The 24,428-nt window shown below is 43.2% G+C and overlaps 1 protein-coding gene across 2 annotated transcripts in view; it reads right to left on the reverse strand.

Moving 5' to 3' along the window:
- Window positions 1-24,428, reverse strand: part of ZC3H14 (zinc finger CCCH-type containing 14) — a 1,193,127-nt gene that overhangs the window by 556,458 nt on the left and 612,241 nt on the right. For both annotated transcript variants that reach the window (XM_044073898.1, XM_044073899.1), the window contains one exon: window positions 9,023-9,091. In XM_044073898.1, the coding sequence (XP_043929833.1) occupies window positions 9,023-9,091 (69 nt within the window). The remainder of the gene's footprint in view (window positions 1-9,022; window positions 9,092-24,428) is intronic.

Raw genomic sequence — 24,428 nt, forward strand, 5'->3', positions numbered from 1 at the left:
CCACCTCCAGGCATGTTGACACATGGTAATGCCTGTAGCAGGTATTCTTACTGTACTATCTGCTACTCTAGATAGCAGGCACATGGCTACATTAGAGTACACTGGAGGGTAAACACTTGGGTGTCCACCATTTTTTGGGCATCTGCAGGCAAGTTGCCTGAAAGAGATTTGGAAATCTCCTTGATCAAATCCATCTGAACACGTGACAAGTGTGCAAGGTAATTTAGCATCCCAACAGCAAAGGTCACTGAAGTGCAAGTCAATTTCCCTAATATGTCCTTGACTTCCAGTTAGGAGGATGAACAGAACTCACCTTAAAAAGTTCTCTCTTTGTGGCTGCTGCTACCACAATGGAATCTACTTGAGCTCCTTTTGACTGATGCTTCCTATATTTCAGGGTTGCTAAAATTCTGCCAGTTTTTTTTTATGAACTGACTCTGTAATTTCACAGTCCTTCCATGTCCCCTGTGCCAAAAGATCTAGGATGCAAATGAGGCTGACCCAAAAGTTTTGAGACACACACAGACTCCTCCAAAGAAGGAGTTTCAGTAGACCACCCCCCCTTCTGCTTCATCAATTACAGGATGTCCCCAAATGTGATGTCTAACAGGGGGGAATCTGGGGGATCCTTCTCCCTAATCCAAATCCATGTCATCAGTGATGGACTCAGGAGAGTTTATGTGTGCCCATTTGCACTTCTGTTTTCTTGGAACATGTCTCTGGGGGATCTGGTGGAGACATACTGGAATCAGACTGGGAGCCTGAGTATTGAGTGGTCTCAAAGCCTATCTGTTCTGACTGTCCCTGTCAATCTGAATGACAGGCATAAGCAACAGGCTCCAATATGTGTCAGGACAAATCTGAACTCAGTGCATGCACCTGTCTTCTTGGACCAGCCAGCCCCTTTCCACAGCCTCAAAAGTGATGCTACAATTTGGCCAAGGAAGTATTTCCTCTGTTGATGGACTTGGGAAGTCTCCAAGCTCCAACAGAGGTCGGCTCCAAGGAGGACCTCAAACCCGAGCTGTCAAGTGCCAAGGGGAAGAAATTGCTTTGAAAATCTCAGGGTCAACTCCACCACTGGTGCTCCAGCACAGACACTTCAAAATCAGGATGTGTCATGATCCGATAGCATCAGAGTCCAGAGATTAAGGGATGTAGAAAAACTGAAGCCCCTTGGATTATCAGATCCAAATGAGGTGTGCAACTAGGCTTAGAAGGTATGGAAACTGGATACAAACACTGAACCAGTGGTCAGAGAAGAGTGCGACATGGTAGATGGGCCTGTATTCAGAGGACTTCCAGTTGGATCTGTCTCCTCAAAAATTTCATCATCTTGTCGACATCCATCTCCATGAGACTTCTTGACCTCAGTGATGAAGTTACCGATGAGGGTCTATAGAAGATCATTTGTCTTGGAGGACTGGTGAAGAAGCCAAAGGTTCACCAGCTCTGGAGAAAAAGCAGCCCAAGAGGAGTAAGTTTGGACCCGAATGACAGGTGGCTCAGACTATCTCAAAGTTCTTGGTATCAGACCCAATATACTAGCTGGATCCAGGGACCTCTTTTTTTAACTTAATATGACTCTTTTCTTCCGATTTCTCTTCACTAGTCCTTTTCTCTACAGACATTTCCCTGTGTTTTTCTTTAGACTTAACCTTTTCTTTCTCCTTTCTCTTCTCAGCACAGGGAAAAGCAGACGGAGGTATTGATGCAGAAAACATCTTGGATGTTGAAGACCTTGTCTGTCGGGGAAGCAATCCTTTAAGAATTAGTTTTTCCTTCCTACCCTGTAAAGCTCAAGAGCCAAAGGTAGTAAAATACCACAGTTGAGCTGAAGATAAGTGCACCTAAACAGTAAACACACAAGGAATGGAGGTCTTGAGGCGGGATCTTGTGTTCTTTTTGAATCCTAATGATCTATGACATCGGAAAACTATATGAAAACACTATTGGAATAAACTGCATTCTTCAACAATCTAAACCACTTCTAGGAAAAATAACTATCTTACTTTATTACTAGAAAAACACTCACTCACGCACAAATACTATATTAGCCTAAGTTATAATCTAATAATAGAACTATTTGGAAATTTCACACATTAGGGGACAAAAAAGCATAAGAAAGTATTGTTGTGTAAAAACTTACCATAACCTTAGATGTCCCTCTCTTTTATATGCTGCTGTGTTCATGACATCAGGAAGTTTGCGTCTGGTGAACTCTCTCACGTCCGGCTATTATACAAAAGTTAAATGCTACCGTTAGGGTGCGAGTGACGCCCTGCTCCTCTCTCGGACGTCGGTCGTAATCGGATGTCGGGTATAAAGCGGACATCATCACGTACCTCTTCAGAACTGAAAGCCACTGGAATCAGCAATTATGGAGTGGTTATTCCAGAAAACAGTAATCAGGCAAGTGTGAGAGGGAAGGCTGGGTGGGAATCTATACAGCAGTATATAGAAGAGAAGGACATCTAAGGTTATGGTAAGTTCTTACACAATAATATTGTGTCCTTCTATTCATACATTGCTTTATTCATGACATCAGGGAGAGTGCAAAAGCTCCTGTCCTAATGAAGGGGACGTGGACCAGAAGCAGTTTCCACAAACTAATGGAGGATGGCTCTGGCAAATCCTGCCCTGGCTTTAGAGACCATATCCAGTTTGTAGTGTCTGGTGAAAGTGTAAACTGAGGACCAAGTAGCTGCCTCTAGGATAGCAGCTGTGTCCAATCATTTAAGGAAAGCCCTTGAGGAGGACACTGCCCTGGTTGAGTGTGCCCTGACTGGGGCTGGTAGTGACTTACCATGGTTGATGTAGCAAAGGGAAATGTTTTTGATATCCAAGAGGATATAGTTTGCTTGGAAACAGGTTGACCCATGGCTCTAAGATGATAGGAGATGAACAGCCTGTCAGTTTTTTGGAAAGATTTGGTTTTAGCCAAATAAAACCTGAGCTGTCTGTGTACATCTAGGGAGTGCAGTGTCCTCTACGCTCAGTTCTGCGGTGAGGGGAAAAAAGATGGCAGGTTGACAGTCTGATTTAGGGACAAGTCATTTACCACTTTGGGCATGAACATGGGGTTAAGTAAGCAAATATACCCTGTCCTTATGGAAGACAGTGAAGGGGGGATATGCCACAAGGGCCTAGAGTTCAAAGATCCTTCTGGCAGAGGTTATGGCCACCAAGAGTAGAGTCTTCCAAGTGCAGTGTTGGAGGGAACAGTCTTTGGCTGGTTCAAATGATGGCAGTGTTAATTTTTCTAGAACAAAATTAAGGTCCCAAGGAGGTGGAATGGGCTTCCTTGATGGCCTGAGGTGTAGTGCCCCTCTCAAGAAGAGAGTTTGACCTCTAATCTAGATACTAAAGGCAGTACCAGGGGTAGGGCAAGCTGAGATGGCAGATAGGTGGATTTTAATGGAAGAGTATGACAGTCCAGATTTTATAACGTCACACAGGTAGGACAAGACCACTGGGGGCTCTGCCTTCAGTGGTTGTAAGTTGTTTTACTGATATCATAAGGAAAACCTCTTCCACTTTGAGAGGTAGGATTTTCTACTAGTTGGTTTTCTGGCCTCCTGCAGAACCTGGATCTTGTCCACTGTATAAAGGTTACTGAAGGGAATCAACTCCCTATCACCCAAAATGCGAGGTTCAGTGTGGGCAGCTGAGGGTGTAAGAGAGTTCCCTTGTCCCGTGTGAGCAGTACATTCTCTGGGGTAACTTGTGGTGACTGCCCTTGGCTAGGTGAAACAGTAGGGGGAACCAATGCTGCCTTGGCCAATAGGGAGTCACCAGCAAGACTTGAGGCTTTTCCTTCTTAATTTTCAGGATGACACTCTGAATGAGAGGGAAGGGGGGGATGCATATGCATACATCCCCTTCCAAGAGATTGATAGAGTGTCCACCTTCCACGCCTCTGGGTGAGGTGCCCTGAAGCAGAAGGTCGGGAGCTGTCTGTTCATGGGGGAAATGAAGTGATCCACATTTGGAATACCCCATCAATGGACTCGGTCCAGAAACACTTCCCTGTTCAGCATCCACTCATGAAACAGAGTCATGGTCCTGCTTAAGGAATCTGCCATCACATTGTCTGTGGAGGGGATATATACTGCTTGGAGAAGGATTTGTTTCTCCAGTGCTATTTCCCAAGCCTGCAGTGCTAGTTTGCACAGGGGGTAGGACCCTGTCTCCCCGTTTGTAGATGTACCACAGCATAGTGGTGTTTTCCGTGTACCACCTCAGAGTGCCTGGGAGAAGCTGACCCTGGAAAATATCCAAAGCTAGTATCAAGGCTCTCATTTCCTTGATATTGATGTGATCCTTTTGCTGAGTGGGGGTCCATGCGTTCCTCACTCTCTAATGTCTTAGGGTTGCCCCCAGCCTGTGTGTGAAGCACCTGTGAAGAGGTCTTGGTTTGGGGGTGTGGGATGTAGGGGCAGGCCCGGATTTGACTGAATCTGGGAGATCCACCACTTCAGATCCTTGGACAAGCAAGGAGGTATGGGGATCATGAACTCTAGAGGATGTTGGTGTTGTTTCCAAATATTTCTCAGATACCACTGAAACTTCATGTGTAGTCTTGCTAGGGGGGCTATGGGGATAGTCAAGGCCATGAATCCTAAGATCTCGAGGAATTCCCTTGTTGAAATGGTTTTGAGGGGAAGGATTAACTGGAGGAAAGATGCGAGGGTCAAGATCTTTTTTGGTGGCAGGCAAGCCATCATTTCCCTTTTCAGAATCTGACTTCCTAGAAACACCTGATCCTGAGCGGGTGTCACAGAGGAATTTTTGTGATTTATGGTAAACCCCAGACCTGTACGGAGGGAGATGGTGAACTGCAGGTGTTGCAGGCCATGGAGCTTGAAGTAGCTTGGATAAGGATGTCATCTAGATAGGGAAAAGCTGTATTCCCTTCTTCCTGGCGAAGACCATGACTGGAGCCAGACATTGGACGTAGAAAGATTAAAGGGTAAAGCACAAAACTGATAGTGTGCAGAATCCACTGAGAAGCAGAGGTACGTTTTGAATAATGGATGGATACGGATGGAGAGCATCCTGAAGGAGGGGACTGTGAGGAAGGTGTTGAAGTGGCACAGGTGCAGGATGGGATTCTAGGGACCTTCCTTTCTGAGGACTTGGAAAATTCTTGAGTAAAATCCCTTCCCTCTTGCAGAGGGTGGGACCTCTTGAATGGTTCCTTGAGCCAGGAGTTCCTGCAGGATTGGAGGGAAAAGTGTGATTTGGTCTCTGAGCAGGGGAGGGATGCCTTTGGGAGAAGGTCTGGTCTCCCAAGTCATGAAGTATCCCTGTTTTATGATAGATAGGACCCAGGAGTCCTGGGTAACCTGCTTCCAAGCAAGAAGGGAGAGGCACATGGAAAGGGGTGTCTGGCTAGATTACCTGGTAGTCACAGACTACCAGGGTTTCCCTGAAAGGACTGTTTAAAGGGTGGAGTAGAGAAGTGAGACCTGGAAGAGTACTGCTTCCTGTGGTCCTTTCTAGGTTTAGTTTGCATTTTGTTAGTTGAGGACCTAACAAAAGAAGTTTTAGCTGGGTAGTTTCTCTGAAAGCGTAGTACTGGGGAGACAAAGATATGTCTCAATTCCTGCAGTTCCTTGCCTTTGGTCTAGAGGGTCTTAAAGAGTTCAGAGGCAGCTTCCCCAAACAGGTCTTTGTTATCCAGAGGTGTATCTAGGAGTTTGGCTTTGATGTCATCTGGGAGGGATTGCAATCTGAACCAGGAGTATCTTCTGATGACAGATCCAGAGGCAGCAGCCCTTGCAGATGCTTCTACAGCATCATAGCTGCACTTGATGGAATGTTTGGTCACTTGTGTGCAGGAGTTCAGAACAGAGGAAATCTTGACTTTAGCAGGACAGTCAGGGAGCTCTCCCAGTTGCTTGACCACATCTTCCAAGAGAGCCAAGGAATACTTAGCTATGTGCATCTGGTAGTTGATTGCTTTTACTGCTAGGGTGGCAGAAGTATAAGCTTTCTTTCCCACACATTCCATCATTCTGCTCTCTTTATCAGAGGCCAGTAGAGAGGTGGATGGTAGTAACGTTGAGGTGTTGTTGATGGTCACAGAAATAACTACAGGGTCTGCAGAAGAGGCTTTATACAGGAAGGTTGCCTGCTCGGGCACCTTACAGAATCTGTCTGGATGCTTAGGTGCTGGGGGCTGTGAGCCAGGGTTTTTGGAAGCAGCCAAGAAGACACCCAGAAGGGCTGAAAGACTTCAGTTGTAGGAGTTCATAGTATCTCTCTTGGGTCTCAGTGACCTGACTGCTGTCCCATTTGAAAAAGTTTTGCATTTTGGTGATGGTCTCACCAAAGGTGAGGTCCTCATCAGGGGAGTCAGTGCAGCTAGAATCCTTCTCTGGTGAAGCATATCCACAGGAGAAGCGATCTGAGAAGATTAGGTTATGGAATCATCGTCAGATGAATCTTCTGTGGAAGAGACGTCCGGAACAGTCCCCTTAAGTGTAGACGGCATGGGGAACTGAGCAGGCTTCGGGTCCTGATGCATGACCAGAAAGCCATTGAGCAAACCTTGGGTGAAGGCTTGCCAATCTGGAGTCTGTTCAACACGTGAAGTAGGCAGAGGCAGAGAAATATGTTTAGTTTTCTGTTTCCTCTTCTTATGGGGGTCTGGGGGAGAAGATTCAGAAATGCGGTGAAGGGTTGGAGGGGCTAGATGCTGGCCAACACTCAACTACACCAGAGACTATGTCTTCACGTACTATGATTTGCGAGACACCACACGGACCCTTGGATATAATGAGCCTTGGTTCCCCCTCAGTGACCGAATTGGATTCCGGAGATTCCCTCCAGGACATGACCTCGGGCAAAGGAAAGATTTCTTCCGGGCCTTCTGCCAAAGGAAGCACTGAGGACTCCGGGCCTTAACTGGCCTCGACAGCAACGTCTGCAGTGGAGGGTGCAGCAGTCCCTTCGGGCCTGCTCTTCCTGGCCTTCCTGACTGGGGGCTTATCCGAGAGTTCCAACGTCGGGTCCCATCCTGGAGGCTAGATGTTTGAGTCTCTGAATTTCAAGGTACAATTTTAAGGCTGCAAGACAGCTTCTGAGGGTCTTGGGGACAAAGGCTTGACAAATACTACAGGTGGTATGGTCGTGTTCAGAGCCTAGGCAGAATAGGCAGAGTTCATGAAAATCCTTATGTGGAATTTGCGTTCCACACCTACACTTGCCCTTCCTACCTGACATGTAAATCAAAACAGTAGCAAGTAACAAACAGAAAACCCCAAAGGGGCACTTATCTGAAGTTGGATGAAGAAACGCTTCTACTAGCAACACGACGACCGAAGCTGGCAGTCACACAGGCGGCAGTGAAGTTCTGAAGAGGTGTGTGTTGACATCCGCTTTATACCTGACATCCGTTTACGACCGATGTCAGAGAGAGGCGCAGGATGTCATGCACACCCTAGCGGTAGCATTTAACTTTTGTATAATGGCCAGACGTGCGAGAGTTCACCAGAGGCAAACTCCCTGACGTCATGAATACAGCAGCATATGAATAGAAGGACATCTGCAAATATCTAACTTAAACCTAAACCTAGACCTATCAGTACCCTATACTATACTAAAACTACAATATAACTAACGGGAGGAGTTGAGCAGGAAAAATTAGGAAAAGTTTCACTTATGACTGGGTTATAAAAGCTCTTGGATAACACATCTGGAAATTGGAATTTGATGTAATTTAGGTAGAAGGGGCAAATTGTGGGTAGGAGAAGAGTCAGAGTCTTTGATCCAAAGCTCTGTCAGAAGGTGCCGAAGTCAGATCTGATTGGCTCTGACAACCCAAACATTAAGTCGGATGAAAATAGTTAACACTGGATCATGGCAAAGCCATAGGAACAGGCGGATAAATAGAGCCTCACTATTTCTAGAGGTTGTTCTATTAAATTTACAGGGTTTATGTAAGGAGTGGGGATTGAATTTACCCAGGTATCAGAGATTAGGGACACAAAGGAGCAAAACTATTCTAATCACCCTGGTATCTAAGATCAGGGACACAAAGGAGCAAACTGTTCTAATCAAACTCCTGCAATACCTACAAGTGCTGAAGCAATGTTGTTTATGCAGCAAAAAAGACGTTGTAAATAAGAGTTTATCAGGGTAATCTGACTCTCACAGTCACATTATTGGTGTGTGCTTTCTTCCATAGTGACACTATGTGTCACCAAATAATGTTTTTAAGAATTCAGTTAACTGCAGAGAACAACAACTTTAAATAATAAATGTGTAAATATAAAAAGGACCCCAAAAGGGTACTTATTACCCTATGGAACTGCCAGGAAAGAACAGACAAACTCTCACACACAAGAGACTGTATGCTTCTTGCCAGGAAATAAATGAAGATAGCGCAGGTTGTTCTGTCCTTTACAGCTGTGTGTCTTGCTGATAACCTTTGAGTAGAGCAGAGCAGAAAACCATCTCCACTCTGGGGACATTCAAATGTACAAAACAAAATGTCAGAAGACATATTTCTCTGTGGCTAATTTCCACGTGTTAGGAATAATACAGCAGTTATCTTTATGACGGACATCCGGTAAGTGTAGAGACTATGCATGTTCTTGGAATCAGGCACTTTCTTCTATGCTGTGCATGACATCAAAGCATGCGTCAGCAGAGGGCACATGTGGTACTAATGTGAGACCTTCAGAAGCAATATTGCCACACTTTAGAAAGGAGGGCAGATATTCCAAATGTAGTTGAATATGAATACGGAAATTCACAGTCTGTATGAATCAGACGTCTCTTGATAAAGAGAATCAATGTTGATCCAAATAATGCCAAATATATGAGACTGTTCTGAAAATAGCTTTACTGCACAAGAACGACAAACATTAAACAAGGTCAACCATATTTGTTAATCCACTGATGATGTAATAAAAAATGTATAACACTACATTTAGGGATAAAAAACAAGTTCACTAGAAGACCAAACTATGCAGAGTGGACTCTGTAAAAGAAAACATTAGAATTCACAAACCATAGTTCCTTTGTAATGCCACAGCCGATGGGTCAATTTGTAGGCGGGAAACCACATTTGAATGCTGAGCTGTCATGAAAAAAAGGAAACAATTAGTATGGCTTATATAAAATAAACTTCACATTTTTAGAAAACTTTCACAATTTTGTTCATTCTCAAATAAATGGAAAACCATTTCCCTGTGAATATAACAAAGTCATGCAAACACTGTAATTATAACATAATTTAAACCATAAATGTCACATTAGAAGCAAAACAGTGAAAATAAATCAACACAATTCTTTAGCTAACAAAACAGAGTGTGCTACCCACACTACCGTCATCTAAGGCTCAGAAGTAAGCTTTGGATACTTAAAAGGTCAGGGAACACTGCTAATAAAAGGGTGTCAGGAATATATATTTTTTTTTATTGGGGGGAGGATGAATGAGCGATAAATGGCAGCAATTCAACACTATAAAAATCCAGGGGCACAGCTGATATTCAGAATAAGCTATGGCATTATCGGTCATTTCAGGACAGGGCTCCACCCACTGACAATTCTGCAATATTACAAAATAGCTTCTAAGATAAGGGGACATATGAGGAGTGTAACTAACTGTGTGTGAGCAGCAATACCATGTAAGTAAGGGGGAAGGCAAAGAGAATAACCTCTAAATCTCCACATCAGGTGACTGAAGGCTTGAATGAAAACTTGTGAGTAAAATCAAATGACTGGGGGAGTTTTTCCTCCTGTGGTATATGAATGGATCTCAACAGCTATAAAAAAATAAATGATCAAGCAAAACATGATCACCATACCCAACACCTTTGGTCGTAATGGAAATAACAGTGGCTCAACAGGAAGCATTCCCGCCTCTGGTGCTGAAATTCTATTCTATTCCCACCTTAGGTGCTTGGATTAATTTTCCAGTACTGGCACTGCAGTGAATCATAACAAGGGTGCACCTCTCCTGAGTGTGCTGTCCTTTGGATGGCATGTTAAACTGAGGTCCTATCTGCCTCAGTCAATGATATCTCAGGTGGATGTAACAGATCCTATGGTACATATTCAAAAAGTACAGTTGTGTACACTTACCATAAATGTAGATGTTTGAGTGTATTCACTGTTGCAGTCATTACATATGGGTAATCCTGCTGGTAGGTTGCCCTCAGTCGGCCTGAATTCCAAAGTCTTGGGTCCTGTGTTGGCTGCTGTCACCCCTTCCCTGACGTCAGGTCATCAGGGGTATAAAAGAAGGAGCCAATGCCATTTTCTTCAGTTTTTCAGATGTCAGGTGCCCCCTAAAAGGGTAGCCAAAATTTATATATATATATATATATATATATATATATATATATATATATATATATATATATATATATATATATATGTATATATAAAAATACATGCACCAATATAAACTTTACCTTCATCTACAAGCAGATACACTACATAGGTTGTATAAATCAGAGAAGGAAAGACAAGTTCCAGCAAAGAAAAGGGGGGTGGTGGGTGGGTAACCTGGACTGCAACAGTGAATACACTCGAACATCTACATTTATGGTAAGTGTAAACAACTGTACTATGTTCTTCATGTTTCACTGTTGCAGTCATTACATTTGGGTTGAGTCCCAAAGCTACGGTTGGAAGGCTGGAGCTAAACAGCATGAGGAGCGGCTAAGAGGCCCTGCAGAACTGCAGTGGCAAAGCCTGCCCTGGATTTAGAGTGGCAGATGACAGTGCTTTGTAAAGGTGTGCACTGAACTTCCAGTAGCAGCCTCTAAAATGTCTTTGGTTGGTACTCCCCTGAGAAAGGCTGCTGAAGTGGCTGCAGCTCTGGTTGAATGTGGCCTAATGCCCTTAGGCACTGGCTTGCCATGTTGAAAATAGCAGAAACTAATGCAGTGGCCTATCCACTTTGAAACAGTCTGCTTTGAGATAGCCTTTCCTTGTGATCCTGCAGCATATGCCACTAGTAATTGCTCTATCTTCCTGAAAGCTTTGGTTCTGTCCAAGTAGAATCTAAGCTGTGTGTGTACGTCCAAGGAATGCAGAATTCTCTCCTCCTTGTTTTGTGGATTTGGATAAAACGTTGGCAGATGAATAGTTTGGTTAAGAGCCACACTGGACACCACTTTAGGCATAAATGTCGGGTATATTCTCAGAGAAACCCTGTCTGGATGAAACATGATAAAAGGTTCCACAGCCATGAGTGCCTGTAGCTCTGAAACTCATCTTGCAGAAGTTACTGCTAGGAGCAGAGCTGTTTTCCAAGATAGAAACTTTATATCAGCAGTAGCAGCTGGCTCAAAAGGAGGCAGGGTTAGTTTTTCCAAGACATAGTTGAGGTCCCATGCAGGTATTGGTGATCTCCTTGGAGGCCTTAAATTTTTGGCTCCTCTGAGGTACTGCTTAAATAATAGATGAGAAAAGATTGGTGGTTCTGTATTGTAATGAACCAAAATGGCAGAGGCATGAATTTTAATTGATGAAAAAGATAGGCCTTTGTCCAGCATCTCAGTTAAGTATTGCAAAATCTGAGGAATATTTGGTACAGCTGTATCAGTCCCTTGTGCCTGGTTCCAAGCACAGAATCCTTTCCATTTTCCAGCATAAGATTTTCTAGTACTAGGCCTTCTGGCTTCCAAAATGACATCCATCACAGCTTTACTGAGAGGTGTGTTTTGTATGATTACATTATCCGCCATGCTGCCAGGTTTAAAGTCCTGAGTTGGCTGTGCAGGATCTGATTGTTTTGCTGGGACAGTAGATGGGGTATTTGAGGTAAGGTCCAAGCTGGGCATTGAGACAAATTCCTTGGGATTAGATACCAGTACTGGCGGGGCCAATCTGGGGCAATCAGTATCATCTTTGGCTTCTCCTGTCTGACCTTTAGGAGTACCTTAGGGAGGAGTAGAGGAAAGGCATATACGGATAGTTTTTTCCAGCTGAAAGATAGGGCGTCCATTTTCCATGCTTGTCTGTAATAAGTCCTTGTGCAGAATCTTTTTAGTTGGTAGTTGTGAGGGGAGGCAAATAGATCTATGTCCGGGCATCCCCATTTCCTTGTTATCATGCTGAAGACTTGTGGATCCAGCTGCCACTCGTGGGGATCCATGAGGTTTCTGCTTAGTTAGTCTGCCAGAGTATTTTCCTTTCCTGGCAGGAACTGTGCCTGCAGATGTACTTGGTAAGTCAATGCTGTGTCTCACAAAGTCATGGCTAGTCTGCAAAGGGGGTAAGAATGTGTGCCCCCCTGCTTGTTTATATACCACATGACCTTGGTGTTGTCTGTCTTTATTAGTACTTGTCCTGGATGAAGTAGGTCCTTGAAGGCTGTCATGGCATTTTGAATAGCTAGCATCTCTTTTTGATTGATATGTAGATGCATTTGGTTTGAGGACCATGTGCCCTGAATGCATCTTCCTGCCATGTGGGCTCCCCATGCATAATCTGATGCATCCGTTGTTAGTGTCTGCCTGACTGGGGGTAATGTGAATGGCTGTCCCTTGTTCTGGTGACAAGCCTTCGCCCACCATTGAAACGCCTGTTGCAGGCAGGGAATGAGAGTAATCATTGTCTCCAGGCTGTGGCAATGTTGAGTCCAAACACTTTTTAGGTATCATGGAAGTTTCCTCATATGCAGTCTTGCATATGGAATTAGTAGGATGCATGATGCCATGAAGCCCAAAGCCTGCAGAATTTTTCTTGCAGATAAGTGGGCCTTTGTTGCCAATGTCTTGAAATAGGTAGTCAGTTGCCTTTGTTTGTCTGGCGTGAGATAAGCCATCTGGGCAGTTGTATTTAAGCTTGCTTGCACCCAGGAATATTATCTCTTGAGAGGGTACTAGTTTTGATTTCTTTTCGTTGACTGTGTACCCTAGGCATGTTAGAAGTCTTTTCACAAACGCCAGATGCTGTAGAAGAATGTCCTTGTTCTCTGCTTGAATTAGACAGTCCAAGTAAGGATATATTTGTATTCCTCTTTGTCTGCAGAATGCAATTACTGGTACCAGGCATACCTCTCAACCTGGAAACATAAAAAATCAGGACAAGGCCCATGAAAAATAGGTACAACTCTGTACGCTAATTAACATCAAATTTGCATACATAATTAAGTAACCCCACCCACTCCACTGGAATTGTGGGGCAACCAAAATATGGCACCAGCGTCCCCCTGCAGCCATTCCAATGTCCCATTACCTGGCTTTTTCACCCCATTTACCATAAACACTAATGTGTGCATACTGCTTTACTTCTACAATGACTATTGGGATTTTATTTTTAAATTTTATAGCACAATGCACAAACACTAAGACATCTGCTAAACAAGGCTGCTAAACAAAGCAATACTGTCTCACAACGAAAACAGACTTGGCATTAAAACTCACATTCATTGAAACAGCATTGAAACACACACCATAGCCAAAGAAAATGCATCTGGCCAGTGGTGGATAAAGATTACCTTTGGGCTGTTTTCATATCATTGGCCCCTTGCACATTAAACAAGAAACATACATGTGTTCTTTGATACACCTTCCTGACTTTATTACATTATAATCCTTGTATAATACAGTACACTTGTTAGACAGAGCACATTTTAAATTTATTGTTTGAACATTTTTTCCAGTAGACAATAAAACAAAATGCATGAACCAATACTGACAAAACTGTCCAATTCACAACTTGTCCATCATAAAAGTCTACTTCCACAATATATATATATATATATATATATATATATATATATATATATATATATAAAATAGAATGACAGTAGTGTAAGACATAGGCATCTTGCACAGCTTCTCGTACTTATTTTCAATTTCAGTTTTTTTTTTTTTTTTTGGGGGGGGGGCAAACATTTTGGAAAGTTGCTAGAATAAAATGTTGTGTTACAACAATACATTTCACTGCCAAGTCCTGAACCCAGGCCCCTGTGCACTACAGTCAGAGAAACATACCACTACGCCAAATCAGTGGTTTCCTGAAGGATAGGAAGATAGTGAATTCAGTTCTCACTTCTCACCATAGCTCTGAACTTCTTAGCACAAAAAAACTGGACAAAGCCAATAATGGGGGGAATACAGCCCCAAAATTGGGACAAATTTCAAATACTGTTCTTATAAACTTAGAAAATTACTAGAATAAAACGTTTTGTGTTACTATTTATTTTCTGAAGAATATGAAGTCTGAAATTAAAATGCCTGTCATTACTTAGTGAATTAAATCTGTAATTTGCCACAAAAATACTGAAAACCACAGATTTTATAAGTAACAGATCAAAATATGAGGCATGAATTCACAAGTCATGGTGGCTAGGGACTTTATGCTCTTTTAACCTTGTACCCAAGGTACAGGGCTTGGGCCTGAGTACCTCTATGGACAGCCCATAACACACATGACAAAACCAGGCTGGCATTTTATCTCCCAGTAAAGTTTCAAGACAGTGGTTCATAATGCTGTGTCTGCAGCACTGACTGGATATAATCTGATATCCCTTTCTTACTTCTCCACAGTTGCATGTGTACACTCTTATCTGCAGCAACTTTGGAATCCACAGATTTGTTAGACTTTATTTTCATTCAGAAAGTTTAGACAGCTGCAATAATCAACTGAAAATAGCAATAGATGCAGTTAGTTTTTTTCTGTTATTGCTCTATCCATATAAAACTTCCATTTCTTTTGTGTGTGCAACTGCTATACTTTAGCAAGCATCAACAGATCTTTTAAAAAGTAGTTTCTATTTGCTTATTCATAAAAGCTTGTGGTTAATGTCCTGCTTTATCATAGAATGGCATCCTCACAGCATTGGTATGACTGTTGGTATCTAGCCATTTTTAAGGTAGACTATCATTTAATGTTTGTTGCCTCACTGGATGAATATGTCATAAATGAGAGTTCTGTATCCCATTCAAGTTCATGTTCAAGCACTTTACAAACACACACTCAAGCAATGCTATATAAAATAAAAACAAGCAAACAAATTTCAGGGTAAAAAAGGAATAAAATTTGTAAATAAGTCATTTTCTAAGAAATGCCAAACTATTAAAATCAATCGTTCATTCAGATAACTATATATTAGTGTGAACCAAACAAATGAAAGGAAGAGCTCAGATAGACAACCCGCTATTAAAAAAAATTACAATAATACAGAACCTAAAATTTGGGCCAAAATTCAGCAAGTTGTGGCATGCAGTCTTGAAATTAAGAATTGTACCAATGTTACAAGCCCACCACATATTCTATAACAACAAGCAATAGCAAAGACAGTGCCAAAGAGCTTTAGTCTACAGACGCAAACCATCTATGACTAGCGATCAAATGTCCATCATTTAACAGCAGTCTGAAAACAAATTCAAAGAAATGGATTAAGTAAATCACACACACACACACACACACACACACACACACACACACACACACACACACACACCAAGCCTGCTTGCCCCAAAATGCGGGATGCGGCTGCTATAAACCAGCCCTGCTCGCTGAAATAAATCCACTCCTGTTTGTTGCTCAGTCTTGCGGCTGCTATATCCAACTCCAAAACGGTCCTGCTCACTGAAATAAATCCACAGCTGCTATAAAACAGTCTTGCAGCTGCTCGTTGAAATAAATCCACTCCTGCTTGTTGCTTGCTCTTGCGGCTGCTGCTGCTATATCCAAATCCAAAACGGTCCGATAAATGCATAATACATGTTGCTGCTGCTAATACGATCCAAATGTTTCCCACTTGCTGGAAATGATGACGTGAGCTCAAGGAGCTCAATTCTGACTGGCTGATAGCCCTGACGGAGTTGACATCATCACGCACGTGATGATGTCAGCTCTGACAGCGTGAACGTTGAAAAAATTAATAAAACTAAAAGTAAAAAATCGGAAATGAAGGGGTGCCACTCGGGGAATCGTGGCACCCCTTCATTTGGACCCCAAAACTCGGTAAAAACCGAGTAAATTGGTATGGTTGAGAGGTCTGGTGCCAGGCACTTTGTAAAAACCCTGGGCGCAGTAGATAAGCCAAAGGGCAGTGCAGAGAATTGGTAATAAATTGAGCCAGCCTTGAATCTGAGGCATCTTCTGCATGACTGTTTGATTGGGACATGCAGGTATGCCTCTTTTAGGTCTAAAGTCACAATCCAAGCATTCTTGCCCAGCATGGGCAGAAGCTGCTGCAAAGTTAACATTTTGAATTTTGGTATATTCAGGGATGTGTTCAGAATAGATAGGTCCAGTATTGGTCTCCAGGCCTTGTCCTTTCTGGGTACCAAAACAGTCCTGAGTAAAATCCTTGTCCCTGCTCTTGCTCTGATACTTGTTGAATGGCCCCCATGTCCATGAGGGATGAGACTTGTTTTTGTGCCTCTGCCCATTGATTTTTTGGCAGATCTGGCCAGCCGTTTGCCTTTGGCAGGGTATGGAAATGGAACTTGTAGCCTTGTGACACTATGTTTAGAACCCACTTGTCCTGGGTTATAATGTGCCAATTTTGAGATAAAAGTGCAAATATTCCCCCTAAGGGTGCTGCCAGGAGGTAAGTGCTTGGTGCAGGCAGGGGGAAGTCATTGGGACTGTTTCCTGTATGGCTGTGATTTGTCTTCTCCAACTTTGGAGGTAGAAGCACCCCATTGCTTTGACCTGTATGAACATGGCGCCTGGGATCTGCCCCTTTGAGGTCTGTCTGACACAGGAAAGGACCAATTCTTTGTAGGCCAGTGTCTACCAAACCTAGGTGGCTGTACTTGTAAAAAATATTTGACAGTTTGCATAGATTTAGCTTTGTCCTCCATTTTCTTTAACACCTCTTCTGCCTTAACACCAAATAAAGTATCATGCTGTAAAGGTGCATCTAATAATTTAACTTTCACATGATCAGGCAGATTTTGTTCCTTTAACCAAGCATGCCTCCTAATTACAGAACCCGTAACTGTGGCCCTGCAGGAGGCCTCCAATGAATCAAAACCACATTGCAAAATATGTTTTCCAACTTGTTCAGCTGCATGCAATAAATCCTGCATTTCCCTGTTTTCTGTACATTCAGAGTTTAACAACATTTTCTGTTTAAGCAATGCCATGACATGTTGCTGATATTTGAGCATATGAGACTGACAGTTTAAGGCCCTTATAGCCAAGGTAGTAGATGTGTAAACATTTTTTCCCCATCTATCCAGTGCCCTAGAATCTCTGTCAGAGGGGGTAGGGTTGTTTGCAGCGGAAGCCTCAACTCCTTTGGGACCCTTGAAATAGTTTCTGGGTCTGCAGCTGGGTTTTTAAAAAGGAATTTATGAGAGTCAGGAACCCTGTAATATCTATCAGGCTTAACAGGAGCTGGAGGTCAGGAGTCAGGGGTAAGACTAGACTCCGAAAACACATCATCTACAATGTCTAACACAGGTGGAATGGTGGCCTGTGTTGAGGAAGTAAAAGGAAATCTCTGAGCCTCTTTTTAGATCCTGAAAAATCTTGGCTCTCCCAGTGGAAATGCTCCCTCATGGTATGCAATGTTTCCCCAAAAGAATAGTCCTCTGGAGGAGAAGCTGAGATTCTTCAGCATCAGAATCCTCATAGGGGGAAGAGAATATTCCTGATCAGAAGAGGAATCAGAAGAAATAGAAACCTGATCTGAAGATTCATAGTCAGTCTCTTGCCTAGGCCTCTTATCAGGAGGGGGATGGGCACCCCTGATTCAAGGTAATCAAGTCTTCAGCCATTTTGAGCATCTGTTTTTTGGGCATAGAGGCCTGTCCACGTGGCTCTTGAGTTTGTTTCTTTGCTTTAGAAGGTGCTTTAATCTTTGGCTTTAAAGCTGAAGTTGGTTTAATGTAAAGATGTTTAGGTCTGAATACACCCTCAGAAGCCGGTGCCTGCTCAGCGGCTCTGGACCCATCTGAGGGAATAGTATCTGAGGCTCCAATACCTTGAGTTTCCAGAGGCATGGCCGACTCCACATAGGAGTCGGTAGCGGCCTGCGACTCTAAAGTAGCAGGCGTCAGGGGCTGCGAAAGTGCCTCACTGAGAACCGGCGACTGGCTTAGGAAAAGCTTTGTCGTCGGTTTTGGGCCTCGGTTGTTTATCTCTCTCCTTTTCTTTGCGTTTTTTGTGAACTCCGGTAGTCGGATGGCTATCCGAAGACATTTCTGGATAATTAAACTGGCGTCCAAAATAGTTTAAAGCAAAATCATACCGACGCTTAATAGTGCGCTGGTTAAATCCAGTACAAAACCGACAACCAGAAACGTTGTGATCAGGGCCTAAGCAATGAATACAGTAAGAATGAATGTCCTTATGAGGTATTCGTTTTCCACAAGAACTACAATTATTAACATTTTTTGACATCGGTCTGGAGCAAGAAAAAAGTTTCCCCAATGGGGTACTTAGCTTTATTGAAGACTTCAGATCTGAAATTCGAACATGAAAATCTCAGGAGTCGGCCGACCGGCACTTGCGAACTGCTTCTGCTTCGGGCACCGCACGGCAAGAAAGACTGAAGAAAATGGCGTCGGCTCCTTCTTTTATACCCCTGATGACCTGACGTCAGGGAAGGGGAGACAGCAGCCGACACAGGACCCAAGACTTTGGAATTAAGGCCGACTGAGGGCAACCTGCCAGCAGGATTACCCACATGTAATGACTGCAACAGTGAAACACAAAAAACATCAGTAGGGGTATTTTGACCAGGCAGTTAGTGCAGAGAACTAAAGCACTAACTTTTTAATGAGCTGCTTTCTCTTCCAGTGGTACATGGTTTGAATCTTTCCACCCACATTTACCTAGTTTGTCTGACTTTGAGCAGGTCACTTAACCACCCAGCACTTGGGGCAACTGGGAATTTGGGCTAGGCTCTTTAATGACTGCCTGGATTGCAAACCAAGTAACCAACTATGAACCTACACCATCTCAATCATAACAATAAATGCACAAAATCATTAAATAAATATTTTGTTTGATCTCATTAAATCTACTGTCAAAATATTAACACTGTAGTGTAAAACCTTCGTGTCCAAAGTCTGCATGTGTATATTCAGTGAGAAATAAAAGCTCTAAATTCTGCAATATGTTTTTTTCTTTTCAATACTTCATCCATCCATAACCCCTTTTTCCCATTTTTGCACATGGGGCTGGGTATCACATTAACAGTGATGATCATCTAGAGACAAGGTCACATTCAATACTACTTCATCATCTAATTATAAATAACAAATATGTGAGGGCTTGCCATATCAGGTAAACTCTGAAAAGGCCATCCACAGTGGATATAGAGATTTCATCTCTCTTTCCAGGTGCCATCTTAATAGCAACTTCTCTTCTTGACTTCAAGTGTCTACACACAAAGAGAGTGCAAGTATCCATTGTTGTATTGTAGGCACCCTTGTATTAAAATAACAGGGTGCACCAGGTCTCAGGATCCCCACTTACTGACCATCATCAAATACCTTAGATTGACAACTAAAAACAAGTACATAAAAATTATAATCCTTAGCTGGAATCTGCTACGTGCAACTGAAGTCATCAGTCCAGAAATCAGCAGAATGCAGGAAGAGTAAAAATACACTTTGCAGATAGTATCCTCAAAGATTAACCAATTATGATTAGTCTCACACATCTGTTATAACATAGGTCAAGGGTGCTCCTTTGCAGAAGGTATACACTTACAGGAAAACCTCAAGCAGTAACTACATATCCTAAAAGGTAAGGGGAGGCCATATCCAGAGAGGCCATTTAAAAGTCAAAATGTTTGTCAACAAGGTGCCACAGGAAAACCTGCTCACAGAGTGGAGGTCCAAACTACACCGCCTTATGAAAATGCACAAAGTCCAACTGCCCATATTCTTAAAAAAGATCAGAAAAGGTCACATCCCACACTTCTTGCAGTGAAATAACCCTTAACAGGATTTAATAACAGAGCGCCAAGTCATCTAATCATAAAAGACAAACACAGGAATTCATTAAAGGGCCTAGGGCCCTGCATCCATGACACAGTACTTTGCTATTCACAGACATATTAGCCGTAATGTAGAAAAACCTCATTATCAGCTAATTTGCATGTTTCTGGACCGCAGTTATTACTGCAACAAGCAGATCACTATCTGCACATTGCAGTACTAAACTGTTGCTCGTGCAGCCACTGACATTCCCTGCTCCTCCAGTCATACATATGCACGCACGCACACACACACACACACACACACACACACACACACACACACACACACACACACACACACACACACATGCTAGTGCGCACATACATTGACAAAAAAAACCCACAAGGCTTAGTGTCTGTTATTCTAAAGTGTATTAGTTCTTGTTTAAGCACTTGGGCTTTGGGACAGTTATTTTACATTAAGAAGATGTGGTCTGCAGTCTTGTGGGAGGAGAGGGTAGATTCTGCCCTTCTGAGCTGGGAGTTTCTGGTTAAAGGCTTATTGTGCCTCCTTACTTCAACTGTTTCTTTTTGAAATTGGTACACCTTGTTTGCTGTAGCATAGACTAGATTCAGACCTGCTTAATCTAGCTTTGTTTGTATAATCTGAGCACTAATCCAGGGCATCTTTTTGTTTTGGAGAAGGTTCCCCTGCACCCTAATGGTAGGAGTGTGCAGTTACAACTTGTCTGATCGAAGACTGCTGGAAAAGGGCTCAGTTTTTAGCTTTTATTGGTTAATTTGTTTAAATCAGTTTGTTCATTTCCTACCGATATATACAACAATAGATTGTTTTATATATATATATATATATTTATTTATATATATATATATATATATATATATACACACACACACACACACACACACACACACACACACACACACACACTTTATGCATTGCCGCTTAGTTAGGGTTAAACTATTCCCGGCGCCATAAAGTCTGTTCTGGATTCTGGCGTGTAGCTCGCGAGACATTTGCCTGCGAGCTACATCGCCAAAACCAAACGGCTGCATCAGCACTTTGCCGTAGTGCAAAGTGCCTGAACAGCACAGCCGCTGCCACTATAATCTATGGACGTGCAGCTGCAGCCGTACGGGCTGTGTAATGCATTCCTTCTCGTGCAAGGAATGCATTTATTTAATTATTTATTTATTGTGTTGTCAGTCTGACAGTACGGCTGCAGCTGCACGTCCATAGATTATAGTGGCAGCGGCTGTGCTGTTCAGGCACTTTGCACTACGGCAAAGTGCTGATGCAGCCGTTTGGTTTCGGCGATGTAGCTCGCAGGCAAATGTCTCGCGAGCTACACGCCGGAATCCGTCTGTTCTTCAGATTTTCCCTTAGAACTAGCTAGTTTTTAGTTTTAGCACTCAAACCTGTTTCTTTGAGTTCAGCAATTGTTCAGAACCTGTTGTAAGCACTAAATAAGCTACTAATTACTACAGTACTCAACTTTCCTCACTTATCTAGAGGAAAACAGTTTTTAGTACTTAATAAATAGCACTTATCCAGGCATATCTAAGGGTCAGCTCCCGGTGTTTTCTCCTGTCGACCTGATGAATCTGGGCATCTTGGGGCAATGCAGCAATTGCCTTATGTACACAGACAACCCTGTCCTCCTACCACCCAATACTACAACCTGTGAGAGATGCACTTACATAGCTAAACTGGAAGCAGATCTGTCTTCACCCAAGACTGAACTAGACAGTCAAGAGGAGAAGGTAAACACTTCCACCACACCACACTCATCACATAGTCCCTCAAAACCTACACCACCAAAACACACATATAGAAAACACAAAACACACAGCTACATTCACGAAGGCTCTCAATAAAAACCTGCCCAAGCAACAGAGCCCTCTAAAGCAGAAATGCAAGCAACCTCCACCCCCAACACAACCCAAATGACACATAGTCCACAAACTAAGTGTGCCACTCAATCACAGCTCATAAGGCATAACAACGTACCCAATACTCTAGTCATAAGTGACTCCAAAGTCAGGCACACTGATGTTCCACTCACCAGGCTAAACAAGGAGAACGTAACTTTCAGCTGCCTGTCAGGTGCCAGGATCTGCCAGATAATGCACTCACTCAGGTCACTCCACAACAAGTACAAATATGACGCTGTCATTGTCCATGTTGGTGTGAATGACCTGAGACGTACCTCCCTGGACTACATGAAAAGAGAAATGGAGGAGCTCTCCAATCTTGTAGCCCAGGCAGGTATGACCCTAACCCTGAGTAGCATCCTGCCATCACCCAGAATGATACCACAGTACAAGGACAAAATGATTGACTTCAACAACTGGCTAAGCTTCTGGTGTCATTCTAAGGGGATCCAGTATATGTCTGCCTGGAATGACATGATCGACAGACCACAATTCTTTGCCAGAAATGGCCTGCACCTGTCACCCTTGGGATTCCGGATACTGGCTAAGGCTCTTGCCACCCCTATAGTGCCTTTTTTAGGCAAGGTTCAAATGACAAATTCACCACTATAACAAGTACAAGCAAGCAAAATCTGAGAGTATTGCTACTCAATGCTAGAAGTCTAAACCTCAAATTCACTCACTCGAGGCACTCCTTAAAATGGAGAACATCAACATCTGTGCAGTGTCAGAGACCTGGCTCAAGGCTCCAGAGAGCACCACTGCATTACCAGGCTATAATTCATACCACACCTTTCGGCCACCTAACCCGGACCGAAACACTAAAGGTGGAGGTGTGTCCATATTCATTAAGGATATCCACACCTCCAGGCTAGTTGCTCAGCATAATGCATCCCAGATTATCCAAGTGCAACTAACTCTGGGCAAGACCGCAATCCAAATTGTAGCTTGCTAAAGATCCCCCACCATGCCCCAGGATTCGCACTCCTCATTTCTTGATGCACTGGAAAATATTAGGGTACAACCCAACACCCTAACAATGGGTGATTTCAACTACCCCACCATTAACTGGGAAAACTACTCATGTTCCAACTCTTTTGCTCGACGTTTTCTGGAATTCATAAATTCCACCGCCTTGAATCAACTTATCCACACCCCCACCATGGGCAGCAATATCCTAGACCTGGTCATTACCAACATGGGTGACCGGTGCTCCACACCAAAGATCAATTCCTCGTTGGTCAGATCTGAACACAAGCTAATCACCCTAGACATCCACATCCCACCACCCACTAGGGAAACTACTGTAAAAGATTTCTCCAAAGCCAACTTTACGCTTCTTAAGACAGAAATGGCAAACTTCGCGACACCCATGCAGACAGACAATAGAGGTACGACTGTTGAATCCTACACAAATGCACTTTATAAGCACTTACACGAGTGCATGGATTGTGCTATCCCTAACAGAACCAAGATGCTACTCTCCAAAAAAATGAAGCCAATTTGGTGGTCCCCTGCCATAAACAAACTCTACAACAGAAGAAAGAAATTGTTGCAAAAAAGAGTAAAACCCATGATTGAAGGAACTCCCTGGTCAGCCTCAATAAGAAGCTGAGATCCCTCATAAAATCCTCCAAAGCTAGTTATGAAAACAAAATCGCCATTGATTCTAAAAACAACCACAAATCATTCTATAGCTATGTCAAGCATCTCAATGGCAACACCCAGATCTGCTCTGAGTTACAGCACAGTGGCACTAAATATACAGAACCAACCAATATTGCCAACATCCTGGCAGATAGGTTCAGTGCTAACTTTACTCCCCTCTCACCCCCTAAAGGACCCATCTCTATATCAGAAGAATGCAAAGTTCCTGTAATCACGGCTGCACAGGTAAAAACCACACTTTCCAAAGCCAAGAACACAGCATCTATGGGACCTGACAACATCCCAGGCTGCGTTCTACACGAACTACAGAATGAACTGGCACCCCACCTAAGTACCATGTTCAGTCATAGCCTCACCTCAGGCTTTGCGCCCACTGAATGGCGCACAGCGACGGTTATCCCACTCCACAAAGGGGAGCCACCACAGACCCCCGGAACTACTGCCCCATTAGCCTGACGAGCCTGTTCTGCAAGGCCATGGAACTTATAAACAAAGACATTGGTAATCTCCAAACTCAGGACCCTACCCAGCTCGGTTTGTAAAAGGCAGATCATGTCTCCTAAACCTGACAGACTTCTTTGAAGCAGTCACCAAAACTGCAGATGAGGGTAAGATGGTTCACACAGCCTATCTAGATCTCGCCAAGGCTTTTGACACCATCCCCCACTCTGGAATTACAGATAAACTCATTAAACTAGGTATAAATCCCTATGTCACAAGATGGGTTGCCAACTGGCTCATGGAGAGAACCCACACTGTGAAAGTAGCAGACTCCAAATCCGACTTCAGACCAGTGACAAGTGGAGTACCACAGGGTTCAGTCCTGGGTCCTCTCCTGTTTGGTATCTACGTCTCTGAAGTTCAGGCTAACACAGAAGGTCTTTGGCTAATAAAGTTTGCAGATGACTGCAAATTAGGAGCCATAACTGAAACTCCT

This window comes from Protopterus annectens, chromosome 6.part0 (genome assembly GCF_019279795.1).
Source record: "Protopterus annectens isolate FY-2018-M chromosome 6.part0, PAN1.0, whole genome shotgun sequence".
Taxonomy (NCBI): Eukaryota; Metazoa; Chordata; order Ceratodontiformes; family Protopteridae; genus Protopterus; species Protopterus annectens.